At 45.4% G+C, this 18,434-nt stretch overlaps 1 protein-coding gene across 1 annotated transcript in view; it reads left to right on the forward strand.

The window, feature by feature from the left end:
• ACTN2 (actinin alpha 2) overlaps positions 1-18,434 on the forward strand; it is a 78,685-nt gene that overhangs the window by 48,341 nt on the left and 11,910 nt on the right. Inside the window, exons 8-15 of the mRNA XM_027530498.1 lie at positions 1,187-1,272; positions 2,890-2,982; positions 4,810-5,040; positions 7,395-7,542; positions 9,396-9,546; positions 13,373-13,481; positions 15,586-15,726; positions 17,354-17,536. Coding sequence (XP_027386299.1) covers positions 1,187-1,272; positions 2,890-2,982; positions 4,810-5,040; positions 7,395-7,542; positions 9,396-9,546; positions 13,373-13,481; positions 15,586-15,726; positions 17,354-17,536 — 1,142 coding nt within the window. The remainder of the gene's footprint in view (positions 1-1,186; positions 1,273-2,889; positions 2,983-4,809; positions 5,041-7,394; positions 7,543-9,395; positions 9,547-13,372; positions 13,482-15,585; positions 15,727-17,353; positions 17,537-18,434) is intronic.

Consider the following 18,434-nt stretch of genomic DNA (forward strand, 5'->3'; position numbering starts at 1 on the left):
GTTTAGTATACGCTGCCAGACCTGGTGAGAGAGCCATCATGACTTATGTCTCCTGTTACTATCATGCTTTTGCCGGTGCGCAGAAGGTGAGGATGTGACACATAAGTCGCCACTCACCTCTTACCTTCTGTGTCTTGACTTTTTTCTCCAGTTGTTTTTCTCTCCCCCATCCCCCAACTCCTCGGAGTAAGGAGACCCATCTGGTTCCAAAGAAGCAGTCATTTGTTTTTTTCAGTCTGTTTTTCTTTGAAACGTACTGTTTATGCAGTAAGTAGTATGCCATTCATGTTCATTTTCTAGAAGGTTCCATGCTGTTCCACAAGCCCATATCCTATTGATATCCTCTGGAAATCCGATGACGAGCTTTCACCTTGGGGAATTACACAACACCTTTTTTAACTGCATTCTGTCAGTGACTGAACTGAGTCTCAAGTTAGAAATGGGGTGGCCAAGGTGAGAAAGGAAGAGTGTATGTTCCTGTGGTTCTGTTTTCTCTCTTCCTGGTGGTTGTCTTGGCAGCTCCTACATATGGTGGCGAGAGTCATAGTAAGAAGTTCAAGTCATGTATGCCCTTCTTTGTAGAAGTTCTGTTACTCTGGGTGGTTTCTATCAATCGCATGGTAAGTACGTATAGAAGGATTAGAAAATGTGCTGTCTTCAGTGAACTTCATCCCCGTTTAAGTGAGGGCTGTGCACAGAGCAGAAAGCCAAGGATTATGAGGGGAAGGGGTGGCCACGATGGGGCCAGAGAGGTCTACATGTCCTCCTGCATCTTGCAAAGGGACAGATGTGAGATGGCTGCTCACAGCCAAAATGGCAGATGACATGATCCACTTAAAAGGCAGGATCCCACAGGTCCTTAGGAAGTGGGAACCAACTCTAATAGGCAGCAGCCAGGTTCCCATAGGAATACCTTGCCTGCACTTAAAAAAAAAAAAAAAAAAAAAAACCCACCCAGGGTGGGAGAGAAACCCTCATTTTGACGATGTAAAAAGAAACGTGCTGGTTGAAAGCATTGTGTTCACGAGCGTTCAGTTCTGCACGGCCTTCCTAAAGGTCAGGATGGTGGGCCCAAAAAACGCAGAAAGTCAAATGTAAACCAGTTTGTTCTTCCCTTTGTTCACCCTGGTTTCTACTCTTCATCTGTGTGTATGTCTGTTCTCTGTGTTATTTTTCCCTCCCTCAGACATTGTGAACACTCCCAAGCCCGATGAAAGAGCTATCATGACATACGTTTCCTGCTTCTACCATGCTTTCGCGGGCGCGGAGCAGGTATTTAACCCTCGTCTATCCGGTTGCCGTGCTGCCCTGTGCATTGGTTTCAGTTACGTGTCTACGTGTGCACGCGAGCACATGCGTGCATGCCTGGGTGTGTGTCCAAGCACTTCACATCTTACCTGGGACTCTTTCTGAGTGTTTTGTAATGACCTAACTTGGCAAGTTCCAAACTGTGAATGCTTTTTTACTTAATAGCTTTACCTTTCAAGTTCTTGAAGTGTTCTTAGTTCTCTGTCCTTCTAAGATATTGCTCACATTTCACTAGTCAATTGTGGGAAATACTCATGCTTTAGGAAAAGCAAGAGCCATGAAAATTGGGCTGCACTGATTGAGCAGTGAAGAGGGATTTGACCAGGAGGAGTGGACACCTTTCCAGGGCCCATTTTTATTAATAGTTCTCTTCTACCTGGATGCTCTTCACTATTCAGTGACCTGTTCAAACATCTTGCAAGATGAATATTAATGTAACTGAAATAGTGAAAAGATAACAGTGTTAAAACCTCAAAAAAAATGCATGCTCCTTAACCAACAGCCTGAGGGACATCACAGGTAGGTGTCCCTCCGTTTTCTCCCTGGTCCCCTGTTTTTGCCTCCTGCCTGTTCCCGTATCTCTACTTGCAGTGTTCTTATAGATGGGGGTGGACAAGGGATGTATTATTTCTATGATCTCTATAACTCTATAAGACCGTCTCCAGAAAATGGTAGTAATTGGAAATTGGCCCCTATGAGGGTTTCAGAAGCAAGACTTGGGATGAGGCAGGAGGGCTGGAAGCCAGATGGGTCTCATGGTCATGGTTTAAGGTACTTGGCCACTCCTAGCTCAAGCTCCCCACAGAAGGACAATAGAAAATTACTGATACCACAACAGCTACTCAGGTGGATTAAACAAAGTCTTAAAGCAGGTTCTGTTCCGAGAAAGGATCCCAGCTAACACATTCTATGTGTTCATTTTGGGAAAAGAAGGGCTTCTGTGAGCTCAGGGGAATGACAGATGTATTTAGAACCCAGTCCTCTCTGCTTTGATATCTAATGTGATTGGAGAGTTCCTGCCCTGTAGTTTTGAGGTCGGTTAGAGCAGCAGGCTCCAACCTTTTTGGCACCAGGGGCCGATTTCAGGGAAGACAGTTTTTCCATGGACCAGGGTAGGGGATGGTTTCGGGATGATTCAAATGCATTACATTTACTGTGCACTTTATTTCTATTCTTATTACATCAGCTCCACCTCAGATCATCAGGCATTAGATCCCGGAAGTTGGGGACCCCTGGGAGGGCTCAGGTGGACGCCCAGGGACCAGAGATTTTTGTTTCTGCGACCCATCGATTTCTGTTACTAACTTGTTTGATGTTCCACAAAGCTCATGTTTTCAACTAACGCTAATCTTCCTGTTATTCCCTACAGTATATTCACCTTGCTGTGTAAGTCTGTATGAAACTGTCCTAAAGGAATGCAATGACCCATAGTGTGCAAGAGCCATATTCTCAGGCTTACCCCACCAGAACCTAGAAGCTGCACCATTTACAGCACATGCCACCCCTGCCCTGCCGCCTTCCCCCTTGTGTATGCACGTCCCTGTCGACAGAGCCGTCCTGTTTACCTATTGTGTTTTACAGGCTGAGACAGCGGCTAACAGGATATGTAAGGTTCTTGCTGTGAATCAAGAGAATGAGAGGCTGATGGAAGAATATGAGAGGCTAGCGAGTGAGGTAAAGGAAACGGGTCGCCGCGGTCTTGTCCATTCCCTCCCTGAGGGTGAGAAACAGAGGGTGAACACGGATTGTCAAGTGTTTTGTTTTGTTTTTTTTTTCTTTGCATTTTTCATCTCAGGTAGACTAAAGTAGGAAACTCCACTAGCTCTCAGGAATTGTTCATCTTGTAGCAGCTTAATTATTGGCACTAAGATCATGCTGCAGGTTGTTCCAAGCACTGCAGGGCATGGAGGTAGTTTGCATGTTAGAAGCTCTGCACCTCCGGGGTTGGACTCCCCTAGATGACACTGCGTTCCTTGTTTTTTTCCTGCTTCATTGGCTTCTGACATCACATTGGATGCGCTCCGTATTCAGGATCCTGGCTCCACGCAGTGACTTAGGATCTAAGGAACATGTACAATCCATAGTGAGATGACAGAGGCTCAGCCCTGTGTATGTATTTAAATATCAAATATCTAGAGGGAACCTGGTGGAGGCAGAGCTGGTAGAGCCCTCCGTCCAAGACATTTGAGCATGAGTTTCCAGGATGCCTTTTTACAGCTCTTCAGTCAGATTCTTGGTTAGAGTAGCACTTTCCACGCTGCTCTTCTTTTTGTTCTTATTATAGTGTAAATATTAACTAAGCAGGACCGGAGAAGCCAGGTGGCTTAGTGGTAAAGAATCCACATGCCAGTGCAGGAGATGCAGGAGACTCAAGTTCGATGCCTGGGTCGGGAAGATTCCCTGCAGAAGGACATGGCAACCTACTCTAGTATTCTTGCCTGGAGAATCCCATGGACAGAGGAGCCTAGCAGGCTATAGTCCATGGGGTTGCAAAGAGTTGGCCACAACCGAGTATGCATGCAACCAAAGCAAAGCAGGACCAGGCTGAGGTCCACAGCCACCTCCTCTCTGGATTGAACTCAGCCACAGTGACAGTAGCGGAGAACAAGTCATGTTTGCTGTGAGTTACTCGGGCCCATACTTGGCCTGTCCTGGGTAAAGCATCGGAACACTTGGAATCAATTTTCCCAAGTAGTTGTATGTATTAGTCCAAGCTGATGATGCTGTTTTTACTTTGTACTGTTGTGGGAAAATTCCATTTGCAGCATCATTTAATGCCAGTGATCCAGCTTCAGGGTTGAAGTATGACCAGGACCAAAGGACAGATGCTCCTCAGTGATGATAGCCTTCATTGTCTTACTTGGTCCTTTATTCATCCTCTTCAGATAGACTGTGCAGGGCGTTTGTAAGGCCTTGGTGGTAATTCAAGAGAACGGGGCATCCTTCATTCTTGGGATTCATTGCCATTTCCACCTTCATCCTGTGGATTTCCTTGAAAGTTAGCTATTAAAATACACTTTGGCATTGAGTCAGTTCCAGATTTACAGTGCTTTTGTGTAGTAAATAGACCCATTAGATTTGAGCCGATTGAAACTAGAAATACATTTTAAGTTAAACCCAGTCCTTTCCTGATTTTATTCCACCACGTGAAGTTTTTGGTTGTTTTTTTTTTTTTTTTTTTCATTTGAAAGCTCCATCCAGCATTTGTCTGCTCATGTCTGGTCCCCAAGTTTCCTGTAAATGTCTCATTTTTGTAAAACATGCCTTGTGCTGACTCTGAGTTTTCAACCTGTACACTTGGGCAAGGGTGAGTGGCCCTGGGTGGGGACTGAAGTCTCCATTTGTGTCCTCCTTACAGATGGGGCTGTTACAGACTTCTATAATCTCAGGAGCTTTTGGTCAACCCATTCCCAATTGTTAGATGCCTCTGTTTTATAACTGGGGGTCAGTTTGCTGTTTTTTTCAGCAGTTTTTATGTGTGTGTGTGTGTTTTGGGAGCAGCTTTTGGAATGGATTCGGCGCACGATCCCCTGGCTCGAGAACCGGACTCCTGAGAAGACCATGCAGGCCATGCAGAAGAAGCTGGAGGACTTCCGGGATTATCGCCGGAAGCACAAGCCTCCCAAGGTGCAGGAGAAGTGCCAGCTGGAGATCAACTTCAACACCCTGCAGACCAAGCTGAGGATCAGCAACCGGCCGGCCTTCATGCCCTCCGAGGGCAAGATGGTGTCGGTGAGTAGCCCCTTGGCCCCGGGGGCACCCTGCTCTTTTTTTTCATAAAGTCCCTCCTCTGATTTGCCGCTGAGAGGAGGCACTGACTATAATTTTGACCCTGTGGCCACTTCCTTCTGGATATTTTCTCTCTGCCATCATGCAATTCTTGCCTCTCCCTGCTGTTGGTGCCTCACACAGAGCAGGTCTCTCACAGACACCTGGTGTTGATGGTCCCTCCCTCTCCTCCCCGCCTCTGGGTGGACTGGCGTCTCCATCACATACCTCTGTTCCCTCCTGTTACCACCTCCCCGTTTCACCTTCTCCAGGCCTCAGTCCTACATTTACCTCCCTCTCTGCATATTGGTTTCTCCCACTCTGCTGAATCTTTCCCATCTGCATTAGGAAGCAGTCTAGAATCTACCAGACAAAAATGAAAACCTCCTATGACTCCACATCTCCCCACAGCAGCTGTCCTGTTTCTCAGCTCCCTTTGCAGCAGGATATCCAGAGAGAATTCTTTATGGTCCTTAGCTTTGGTTCCTTCCTCTTCCTTTACTTCTTTTACTCTTCAACCTGCAGTAAGTAATCTGGCTTCCATCCCCACCTACATGGAGACTGTTCTGTTCAAAGTCAGCACGATCCATGTTGACAACCCAGTGGTCCCTTCTGTTTTCATGTTTTCTGTTGCTGTGACCATGGCTTCCTTGAAACTCCTTCCACTCTTGAACTTAGCTGAGTTCCTCCTGCCTGACCACCGAGTCCTTCCAGTCACTGCTCACAGCTTTGCTTCCTCCCCCGAGGCTATAGGTAGATGGTTTCTGGGTCAAGGGTTCCTGACTTTCTCCTCTGTCTTGACACCTGCAAGTGAACTCATCCAAGCTTGTGGCTTTAATTACCAGCTATAATGGCAATGTCTCCCAAATTTGACGTCTCCAGCTCTGATTTCTGCCCCAGTTCCAGATTCATATGTCCACTTGGATGTCTCAAAACCTAACATCCAGGAGTCCTTCTGCAGTGAGCTCTGTGTGAGTAAATGGCATCACTGACCCCTAAGTTACTAAAGCCCCAAACCCAGGTGTCATCTCAGATCCTCCCATTCTGTCACTTTCTTGTATCTGGTTCCTCAGCAAGTTCCCCTGGCTCGGGATCATACCTTGAACCTGAGCCCTTCTCTCGACCTCTGTTGCTGTCGCCTGTGCTAAGCCACCAGTGCTTCTCTTTGGACCCTGCAGTGACTTTCTCACTTGCTTTTCTTGTTCTTTTCCCCCTAAAATGCATTCTCTACATAGCAGCTGCCATCATCTTTTAAAAAAATTTTTTTCCTGTGGCATGCCAGCTCAGGTGCCCTGTGGCATGTGGGATCTCGTAGTTCCCCAACCAGGAGTCAAACCCACATCCCCTGCATTGAGTCTTAACCCCTGGACTACCAGGGAAGTCCCCATCTTTTTAAAACATAAATCACAGTATGTCTCCTTTCTTCTCAAAACCCTCCAGTGACTTTCTAAAATATCTAGAATAAGATCCAGATCCCTTTTCCGGGATCTGACGTGGTCCGACCCCCACCCCGCCCTGCTGACCTCATCTCCGGCTGCTCTGCCCCTCAGCCATCTATGGACACACCTGCTGTGGCCCTTCCCAAGCCCAGAGTGCACCCCTTCCACAGGCCTTTAGCTCATCCCTCCCTTCATCATGAACTTGGCTTTCCCATCCCTGAGGTCTCGACTCAAATGCCAGCTCCTCAGAGGTGTCTCTCTGCTCAGTAACCCGCCTAAAGGAACCGCTCTCACATGCCCTCATCAGTGTCACTTGACTGTGAGTTGTTTTTCCTTAGCAGCACATCACTGTCGGAAATAGGAGTTTTGCTTGTTTAATTCCTTATTTGTTGTCTTTCTCCCCACCCCCCACCACAGTCATGAAAACTACACGGAGGCCCTGGGAACTTTACAGGTGCTGTCCACTCTTATACCAAAGGTTCCCACAGCGCCTGCACATGTGTGATGTCCGGGAACCAGTTGACAGCTGGTAGAGCCCAGTCTCTGAGTCATTTTGGGGCTGAGTCATTCTGTGGCTTCAGCTTCTAGTAGCCATAAAATTAAAGTGTGTAAACCTTTGTCCACATCTGGAGAAGCATTTGATATCTGTTCATTGATGAGAAGGGCCATCTTAGTCCAAAAAGTCCAAAAGGTGATAATGAAGATGTTTAGAAGCCAAAACATGGGGATGGTTATTTGGGGTGGGTGGGGAGTACAGAGGGCGAAGGAAGGACAAGAAGGCACCCAGGAAAATGCCGCTGACATCACAGAGGGGATCGGAGGGGAGCCCAGGGGGCCAGAACATAACGGATGTGTCGTGCTTGTCTCCAACCATCCCAGGACATTGCGGGCGCCTGGCAGCGGCTGGAGCAGGCGGAGAAGGGCTACGAGGAGTGGCTGCTGAACGAGATCCGGAGGCTGGAGCGCGTGGAGCACCTGGCTGAGAAGTTCCGGCAGAAGGCATCCACGCATGAAACCTGGGCGTACGGTGAGTCCTTGGGGCACGGTGGGCTCCTGGAAAATCGGGGTTGAGTTGCGGACAGAGCCATGCATGTGTGCAGTGACCACTGTCCCTGGTGCCTGTGGCCCTGTAGGCAGCTGCCCTCGCCCCTTTCTGGTTTGCTGTCCCAGGTCCTAGGGTACTTCAGGAGATGGGTATGGGGAATTTCCTGGCAGTCTAGCGGTTAGGACTCCATGCTTTCATTGTTGTGGCCCAGGTTCAATCCCAGGTCAGGGAACTGAGATCCAGCAAGCTGTACTGTGCAGCCAAAAACAAAAAAGTAGAGATGAAGATGGATGTTTTTACCAAACAGGACTCATAGTACATTCTTCCCACACTTAACTACACAGCTAGGCCTCCTCCTCCTTAAGGCCCAGCCTCCTCCTGACTCACCCTACTTTCCTCTGTCTGATTCCACAATCATCTGTTTATTCCCTAACTGTGGGTCAGACAGCCCTGGCCCAGAAACTAGCTTCTGCAGATAGAAGTTTTATTAAATGCTACAAAAGCAACAAAATTTCCCACTTAGAAAATCTGCTTGCAAGGAAAGAACACAAGGTATGGTTTTCTGTCTTCCCAATGCTCTTGTTTCACTTAGATTCATCTGCTCCTTTCAGGCCTCACAGGCATACCTGTTTGCATGGCTGTGATGCTGTGCTTGTGCTATCGTTTTGACTCTGCGCTCTTTGCTGAGGTAGAAGAACAGAACATCCCCTCGTGACATGATCATCTATTTTGAGAAAGGACAGGGAGGTTTCCCTCATCCTTTGGGTTCCTTTTGCTGTCGTACTGCTTGACTGTCCATGTTGCACAGCAAGACTGTCACACAGACGTGCAGCCAGGCAGGTTGGCCTCCTAGCACTGACACCTCCCAACTGTGCACCCTGCATGCTTCTTACCTCTCAGGGCCTCAGTGTCCTCTGCAAAGTGGGGTAACAGTCGTCCCTCCTTCACAGGGTTTTTGTGAAGATTTAATGAGTTCATATTTATAAGGTATTTCAGTTGGCATTTGGCACATAGTGCTGTGTTGTCATCATTCAGTATGTGAACATTTGCTTTCCATGTCTAGCTTTGTGGAATTACATTCTTAAAGGTCATCAACCAGGGAATAAAAATGGGTCCAGTTATAACCACAGAACTTGCTTGACTTAAGAAATATTTGTGGCGAAACAGTTTCAGAGAGAAATTTTTCTGTTGTTATTAGAAAAAAATCACAGGCTGCATTTAATCTCAGTAAAAAATAAAGTTTTCAAACAAGCAGAATCAGGCTAAGATGGTTGAACCCATGGGCAGACAAGTAAGAGTACACGTGTTTTGTCTAATAATCCCAGATAATGTTCATGGGCTAGTAATTACTAGCTTAACTGAGCATCACAAGGAAGTCAGGTACTTCTTTAGGAATAACACAGACTTGTTGTTTAGAACATGCTCAGTGTGCTTTCCGGGCTTCCCACTCACCTGGCAGTGCAGGAGACTTAAGAGATGGAGGTTCTATTTCTGGGTTGGGAAGATCCCCTGGGAGAGGGCACAGCAACCCATTCCAGTATTCTTTCCCGGAGAATTCCATGGCCAGAGAAGGCTTCAGGGTACAGTCCCTAGAGTCGCAAAGAGTCAGACATGACTGAAGTGACTTAGCATGCACGCAGTGTGCGTTCCACCGTTCCAGAACACACAGGGGCTCAAGGCCTCCTTAGCAGAGTGACAGCCTGAATTCTAGCTGAGATATTATCTCTGCCTCTTCAGGGCTGTCCTTCTTTTTCCCTTCTCTTGGTTTTCTGAAATGACCCAGGACTTTGCAAAGAGGCCAAAGCCCTCACACTCCCTTGCTGCAACCATTGCAGGCAAAGAGCAGATCTTGCTGCAGAAGGATTACGAGTCGTCAACCCTGACGGAAGTGCGGGCTCTGCTGCGGAAGCACGAGGCCTTCGAGAGCGACCTGGCTGCACACCAGGACCGCGTGGAGCAGATTGCCGCCATCGCCCAGGAGCTCAAGTATGTGCTGCCTGCGGGCGCCGCCGCTGACATTGAGCCCTGGGTCCCACCAAGGACCCTACAGAGAGCTTCCCCAGGCATTCCCAGGGAGGGGGCCGTGGGGGCCCGCCTTTCCTGTCCTTTCCTAAATGTTGATCCAAGCCAGAGGATGCTGTGACGGGATTGGTCCTGTTTTTTTTTCTTTTTTCTTTTTTCCTAAGCTTTTTATTTTGTATTGGGTTTTTTTCCCCCCCTCAACTGTATATTTTGTATTGGGGTATCAGGGCTTCCCTGGTGGCTCACACAGTAAAGAATCTGCCTGCAATGTAGGAGATCCCTGGGTCAGGAAGATCCCCTGGAGAAGGGAATGGCTACCCACTCAGTATTCTTGGCCTGAAGAATTCCATGGACAGAGGAGCCTGAAGGGCTATGGGTTCGCAAAGAGTCGAACACAACTGAGCGACAAGACTTTCACTTTCAGATAGCCAATTAACTGTGTTGTGGTAGTTTCAGGTGAACAGCAAAGAAACTCAGCCATACATATACATGCATCCATTTTCCCCCAGACTCCCCTCCCATCCAGGCTGCCACATAACATTGAACCAATGTGCTATATGGCAGGTCTTTGTTGGTTATCCATTTTAAATATAGTTCGGTGTACATGTCCATCCCAAACTTTTAACTCTCCCTTTCCCCCATCCTCTCCCCCACCCGGCCACCATAAGTTCATTCTTCAAATCTGTGAATCTGTTTCTGTGTGGTAAGTAAGTTCATTTATATCATTTCTTTTTAGATTCCATCTATAAGGGATGTTGTAGGATATTTCTCCTTCCCTGTCTGACTTCCTTCACTCAGTGTGACAATCTCTAGATCCATCCATGTTGCTGCAAATGGCATTATTTCATTCTTTTTCATGGCTGAGTCACAGTCCGGGTCCTATTTTTTTTTCCTTAAAGAGTGACACTGACTTTTGTCTGGTCCTTTGGTTTTGGTAGCGTCCCTGTGTCCATCCATCGGGCAGCACCCTCACGCCCAGCACAGGCAGCTCCACTTCCAATTGGTTTTGGTAGCGTCCCTGTGTCCATCCATCGGGCAGCACCCTCACGCCCAGCACAGGCAGCTCCACTTCCAAGAGGATGAGAAACGAGCACTCGGGATGGGAGCATGGCTTGCAAAGGGGGCCTCACCCAGGCCTGGGTGCATGAGATGCCCCATATTCCCCCCCGCCCCTGAAACCAAAGACCAAGATGCCTCCAAAGGAAGACATATTAAGGCCCCACTTTCCTTTGTCATCAAATAAGTGCCGTTTCATTTTCATGCTCTTTATTTTATGAGAGGAGCTAGCATGAGGTCGAGGCCAGGGTAGTTCAAGCCCCGGTGGGTGTTGTAGGTCCCACTGATCCAGACGGCTGTGGCCATCCTTCCAGAGAGGGGCTGCTCTGTTGTTCCTAAGCCTTTTTTTTTTTTTAAGATCCTTGCTCCTTTTCATAAATACAGAATTCCATTCCCTACTTCTCTATCCCTCATTATTACCACTGATAGATCTGTATATGTTTTAGAGCTTGTCACATAATGATAACTTTAAACAACCAATAGTAAATGTTTTTTATGATAATGTTACATTTTAAGACTCTCATGTTTCTCCCTTTTGACTGGAGCGAATTCCTTAATTAACAGAGACGGCCTCTTTTAGAAGTATCTTCTTATTCAGCCTTGCCCAAATATATTCTTAAATATTTGTGGCTTTCATATCCAGTTTTTCACTGTATTTGTGGCTTTACCATTGTCTTATTTCTTATGCTTCTTGAATGTTGGCCATCTGGCTGCTTGTTAACAATTTCAAATAAAAAAAGGGAGGGAAACACAAGCAATTTAATGTTATATCATAGTTCCCATAAATAATTTGGGATGGTTTCAAATATTGCTCATAAAAATTAAGTAACAATTTTATATTATTATTATTCCTGGTATCCCCAATGTGTATTTCTTTACTCACTCAAGAGAGGAGCCACAGAATCTAAACCTGTGTTCATCTTACTATTATTAGTCTCCCTTTCCTTTCTACCTTTTCTAAAATAATGAATGTTTATGCAGTCCTCAAAGTACAGAAGAAAAGAAAATATCCTGCACAGCTATGCACTCCCTAAGTCCTTGGAATTCGGTATGTGTAGAGCTGCTGCTGCTGCTGCTGCTAAGTCGCCTCAGTCGTATCCAACTCTGCGTGACCCCATAGACGGAGGCCCACCAGGCTCCCCCTTCCCTGGGATTCTCCAGGCAAGAACACTGGAGTGGGTTGCCATTTCCTTCTCCAATGCATGAAAGTGAAAAAATAAAGTGAGGTTGCTCAGTCTTGTCCAACTCTTAGTGACCCCATGGACTGCAGCCCACCAGGCTCCTCTGTCCACGGGATTTTCCAGGCAAGAGTACTGGAGTGGGGTGCCATTGCCTTCTCCGTGTGTAGAGCTAGTATGTATGAATTAGAAAGAGGGATACATGTTCGCCCTGATGATAATCACAGAAAGCTGTGATTGATGCCTCCACTGTGGATCACTAGAAGGTTCCTGGGTTTTTAGTTCTGAAGTCTTTCTGCTCTTTAATAGTTGCATTTGAAGAGCCATATCGTTTTCACTTTGTATTCAGGGCTAAATGTATTGCTGTCATGTTTTGGTTGGTTTTGATTTTCTGGTTATAATAATCAGAGAATCTCAGTCCATCTCAGTTAGTGGTGTGTGTGTGTGTGTGTCTGTGTGTGTGTGTGTGTCTGTGTGAGTACGTGTGTACAAAGCTGCTCTTAAGAACTGGATTCTTTAGATGACTGGGAGCGTCTTACCCACAGAAAGCACAGTCACATCACAACACATGCATCTCCTTTATTCAGAAACAGTGACATTCAATAAAGACAAGTTAATTTTGGTTAAGAGAATAAAAAGCAGGTTAACAGCCATTGCCTTAATTTAGAGTCGAAAGAAGGAATAAGCTTCAGGGAAATGGATTTGGTCCGATAGGAGGGAATTTCCTAAAAGCCTCACTTTGGACCGTTTTGAGGCTTGCTTTCATCCTAACTAAAAGGGTGATTAAATTTTGTCCAGGATTCAAACTTTCTATCCCCAGAGACACTAGGTTTACTTTCTAGTCAATAATTTGCTTGAATGGTAAATTCAGGTTATCTCACCTCACAAAGATCCCATTAGGATGTACAGCAGGGCTGGTGAGGAACAGGGACCACTGAGGGAGAAGTCATGGTGTCCCTGCTGTCACACGAGTGACATGAGTCAGTCCTCGTCAGAGAGGAAGGGCTTGGTGCTGCTGGGCTCAGAGTCCCAGCACCTCCGCCCCCTGCCTTCCCCCCGGGACGTGGTGCTCTGTCCAGCCTGGTGCCCTTTGAGAGGAGCCAAGGACACAATGGGGTGCAGGCTGATCCCCCTCTCCCTCCCTCCCCCATGACTCATTTGATGTTCCCGTCACCGTGGCTTCAGCACGGTCCCTGGGACTGTCCTCAGGTCAGATTCTTGGCTTCATTTACAGGTACATCACCACTTAAAAATAATGCACTCCAGGGGCCCGGCCAAGAAAATGAAGGCAGAATAAAGTTAACCTGAGGTGTCAAGAGGACAGCTTTTCTCTCTGTTTAGAAATCTGTTGACCAGCAAGAATTTTCCTAATTCTTCCTGTGATGTCAGAGAATAGCGATCATGTTTGCAGTGCTGAACAAAACCCTGAAACAACCCTGCTCGTTCTCCATTACATCTTTTTTTTTTTTTTTAATTACTACCAATTTATTTTGAGCCTGTGTCCACTTTTCTTTATGTCATCTGGGAAAGTTATTCTTCATTTTCCCTTCTGATAGTGAACTGGACTATCACGACGCTGTGAATGTTAATGATCGCTGCCAGAAAATCTGTGACCAGTGGGACCGGCTGGGAACGCTCACTCAGAAGAGGAGAGAGGCCCTGGAGGTGAGTCTCCAGGCCACCTGTTGGCATGACACCTTCTAACAGAGGTTCCTTTACTAACTCACTGTTATTCATTTTGTTTTTCTGTGGCATGATGTGTATAAACCAAAACAGATTGTCTGTGGACTTTCCTGGTGCCTCAGTGGCTAAGACTCTATGCTCCCAATACAGGGGTCCCAGGTTCGATCCCTGGTCAGGGAACTAGATCTCACATGTCGCAACTAAAGATCCTGTGTGCCACAACTAAGACAGAGCACAGCCAAATAAAATAAATATTAAAAAAAAAAAGCATGTGTAGTGAATAGAGCTTCTACAGAGAACATGAAAAGCAGGAGAACAAGGAAAATGGAAAGTTGGTAGTTTTGTTGTCATTTATCCATATGGCAATGACATGCCCTTTTGAATTAAAAATACAAAAGTCCAGTAGTAATGAGATAATGGTATAAACTCATTTTTGTGAAATAATAATGGCAGTGAATTTCCCAACATCCTTATCTAAGAGTAAATTGAGCTGAGACTGAGTCAGGAAATAAGGAAGAATGGAAGTTGAGACATTCAAAGGGAAGATGGCAACACATGTTGAGGTAAGTAAAAATGGATGTGAAACAGAATCAGGATGAATCTGGCCCTATTCAAGTGTAAGACTTGGAGAAACAGAAGTAAGTGGCTGGTTTTTAGCTGAACCTAATCATCTCTCAAGATTTCCCTGGTGGCTCAGTGGTAAAGAATCTGCCTGCAGTGCAGTAGATAGAGGAGACACAAGTTTGATTCCTGGGTCGGGAAGATCCTCTGGAGGAGGGCATGGCAACCCATTCCAGTATTCTTGCCAGGAGAATCCGATGGACAGAGGAGCCTGGTGGGCTATGGTTCATAGTGTTGCAAAGTCAGACACAACTGAAGCGATTGAGCATGCACGCATGGAGTCTTCTCTCACCATGGAAGACTCAGACGACATGAAGAAAGAAGCAGTTAGCAATTTTCTGAGTCTTTTCACCCTGATTCTGATGAAGCTTTTAACATGTGTAATATCAGGCTTCCTAGATGCGAACCAGCTGTTAATATATTCACTTAAAGAAAAACGATGAGAGAAAGGAAGGACCAGGCATGTGACAGAGAAAGCTCAAATTTTTTGAACAAGAGGAAAAATGACTCCCAACTATGGAAGAGTTTTAGATTCCAGATGCCTCCCTGCCATAGGAAATGAGCATAATATTGTTCTCTGTGACTTGAAGCCTTGTGCTTTCAAATGGCCAGAAAGGCAGAGAGGTTCTCCGAGTTAAATTCTGAATGAGGATTTAAGAACATGAAACTGTAGTTCCTCCTGTCCTCTCTAGGTAGGTGACTGTTGGGAAATGCACAGTGTTGATCATAAAATGAGGACGATACCATGAATTTTCTATGAACCAGCATGGTTAGAGAATCAGGTCCTCTAACTTCTAAAGTGTACGTTAGCTGAAAGCACCTTACTGCATACTCTATGTGGATTCTCAGTCTTCAAAAGGTAGGATGTGGGGACTTTCCTGGTGGTCTAGTGGTTAAGAATCTGCCTGCCAGTGCAGGGGATATGGGTTTGATCCCAGGTCCCTGGGAAGGTTCCACATGCCACGGAGCAACTAAGCCTGTGCCACAGCTATTAATACTGAGCCTGTGCTCTGGAGCGCATGCTCTGCAATAAGAGAAGCCACTGCAATGAGATGCCTGAGAACCACAATGAAAAGTAGCCCCCACTTGCCACAACTGGAGAAAGCAAACTCGCAGCAACAAAGACCCAGCACAGCCAAAATAGATAGACAAATAATAAATAAATAAAAATTTAAAAAAATACAAGAGTAACAGGTGGTAGAATATTTTAAATACTTTCAGAACATTGTGACTCTGGATGTAATTAAATCCACCTCTGATTCAGAAGGCACTTCAGAGACCTGCAGGGCTCAGCCTAGTCATTTGGACATCAGTTAATCTTTTTGTATACACATGCTGATAATGGGAGGGTTGTGATGGACGAAATGTCAGATAATAGTTTATTGCTTTGGAGTGCATCTTTACATGTTCCGAGAACTTTTTCTGATTTAGTCTATGATAACACTGACTTCTATTTAATCTTCAGAGAACTGAGAAATTGCTGGAAACCATCGATCAACTTCACCTGGAGTTTGCTAAGAGAGCAGCTCCTTTCAACAACTGGATGGAAGGCGCCATGGAGGATCTACAAGACATGTTCATTGTCCACAGCATTGAAGAGATCCAGGTAAGTGAACACAGCTCTGTGTTCCCACTACTAGAAATGAATCGTAATTTCAAAAGAGTTCTCTCTTTTGTTTTGTCTCATTTTTTAATTAAGAGAAATGTGGCTGGCGACATCCCTGGTAGTCTAGGGGTTAAAACTCTGAACTTCCACTTCAGGAAGCAGGGGTTTGCTCCCTAGTCAGGAAACTAAGATTGTGCATGCTGTGCAGCGAAGCCAAAAACACACACGCATGTATAGGACTAGAAAGCCCAATGTACCTTTTGACCTTTAGCTTAAAAATGTGTATACTACTCTGCTACAGCTAAATTAACATCAGCCAAATAAAGGAGAATATGTCTAAAAGGGTATGTTCTTTAAAATAGAATGTGAAATCATATGAGCAGAATAGACATATATGCTCTTGGACTTAGTCACAGCAAATGATGAGTTTATTGGCTGGTAAGTTACCTACTTTGCAGTGTTCGCATTTACTGTTCATTAAAATCTATGGAATTTCACCAGACCATAAAGCATAAAAAAAAACACAAACCAGCACCTTCTACTTCCCACAATCCGAAATGGTCTGCTTTGGATCTCTTCTGGAGCATCAGAATTACAAATAAGACTTAAAAGTGATTTAGGGAGGTAAGTTCCTCTCAAATAGCCAAGACCCAATTTATTTAGAGACCATTTGATGTATAATGGAATATAAAGAGAAAATACTGTTGGATCATCAAAAATAATCTAGATATAAAAGAAATAGTGAAGGTTGGGATTTGAACCCAACCAAGGAACAGGAATTTTTGCCAAGGAGCATTCTAGAAGGGTTTGTACCTGGTTGTAGGGGGGAAGAAATTACTTCCTTGAACATGGCCTTTGTCTTGTGAAAGAAGCTGTGACAATGTTTCTTGCATGCACTCTTAAGCAGAGGTTGGCAATCTAAAATCGTTTTTGGAATAAGTGAGACATCAAAATATTCCTTGGAAGCCATACTTGATGCGTGAAGTAGTCTCTTCATTTAGTGAAAGGTGTGCTGGCAGCTGATTGGTTGCAGCATCTGTACTGAGTATTAGCATCGCCCTGGAAGGTGGTCCCCATGGCATCTACATACAACTGAACCTAAGGAGCTGCTGTTTTACCCTCTAGGGTCCAAGGACAGGGTTGTTAAGTGGGGGCTTTATAAAGCTTGAGGGGAATGAGTTGGTTTCTGTGGCCTTTTTCTTTTGCAGGAAAGGGAGGTACTTCCTGGTGGTCTGTAGGTTTAAAGGCAGCAAATGGTGGGTTCCTTTTGAGGGGCTAAGGGTAAATAAACCCTGGTCATTAGGAAAGGCAGCTAATTTAAGTTCTGTGCGTTGCTGGTGAGTAAGACCTAAACAGTAGCTGAGCATCATGATTAAATCAATTATGGTTTTTAAAAGAAGAAAACAATTATTTTTTAAAGACTTTGGATTAATAGACACCAGTGAGTCATCAGGAGGTCTTTTTTTCCCCCCATTTCGACGAACTTGACTTTTGTGTACCAGATAGCTTCTCTGAGACATTCAGAATTTGTCATCCACTGGAGAGCCCTGCAGTTGTAAACTTATTTATAGGCCTGTAAAATTCACTCTGAAGTAAGTCAGGTTTTCTCCACTTGTCTCTGGCTTAGAGCTTGATCACTGCCCATGAGCAGTTCAAGGCCACGCTGCCCGAGGCTGACGGCGAGCGGCAGTCCATCCTGGCCATCCAGAACGAGGTGGAGAAGGTGATCCAGAGCTACAGCATCAGGATCAGCTCAAGCAACCCCTACAGCACCGTCACCGTGGACGAGATCCGGTCCAAGTGGGACAAGGTGGGTAACTGAAGGTCCAGGGGTGGGCAAGGAGGGTGTGGGGTGAGGCGGATGTTCTCAAGCTGAGGTGGAGAGAAGAGGTGAACCCCTGGGGAAGTTAGAGTGACTCCCTGGTGATCAGAGTTGCCCTTCATCCCAAATTTCACAGTTGCATTAAAAGAGAAACTGAGGCATAGTAGCAAGTTTAAGCTTTTTTTGAGCAAAAGTCAGTTTGAACTGGACTGCATCCAGTCTAGCAGACAGAAGGGAGCTCCAAGGAGCTGTACAAAATGAAAGACTTTTATAGGGAGAGAAGAGTAGGAACAAGGAAGTTACATGGCCAAAAAAAGAAGGTTGGTTATTGCACAGTTACTTCTCTTTAGGGGTCTACCTGGCAGATGGTCGCACTAGTGCTGATCAGGTGATTCCTGATTCACTGGTTTTTAAGATTCCATTTCTGGGAGAGCGGAAATTGTATTTAAGTCTAGGTCTGGTGGAGTGGGATTTAGCCTAAGCGACTCTATTTTGGGCCTGTTGTCTTGTTTTTCACAGATGAAATATGTTACACTCTTCAATACCTAAATACATTTAGCAGTTTCTATGATCTGTAAGAAAGTAGAAATGATTGTCCTTAAGGAGAATCTTCTCAGTGTTAGCAAACTCAGTACAGGTTGTGATACTAAAACTATTTTTAAAACCCCAGCTGAAAATTTGGTGGAATCCATTTTCTGCTGGTACTTCATCAGAGATTTTTAAGAATATGGGATAGACATGTCCTGAGTGTGTGTGAATTTAAAATGTGGGGAAATTACTTAGGAAACTGTATATGGGGAACCAAAGGACTCTCTGCTCATTTACTGCCACTTATATTTTGGGAAACTGTACAGATTTAATTATAGTCCAGTGGGATCATTTGAAC

Source organism: Bos indicus x Bos taurus, chromosome 28 (genome assembly GCF_003369695.1).
Source record: "Bos indicus x Bos taurus breed Angus x Brahman F1 hybrid chromosome 28, Bos_hybrid_MaternalHap_v2.0, whole genome shotgun sequence".
Classification (NCBI taxonomy): domain Eukaryota; kingdom Metazoa; phylum Chordata; class Mammalia; order Artiodactyla; family Bovidae; genus Bos; species Bos indicus x Bos taurus.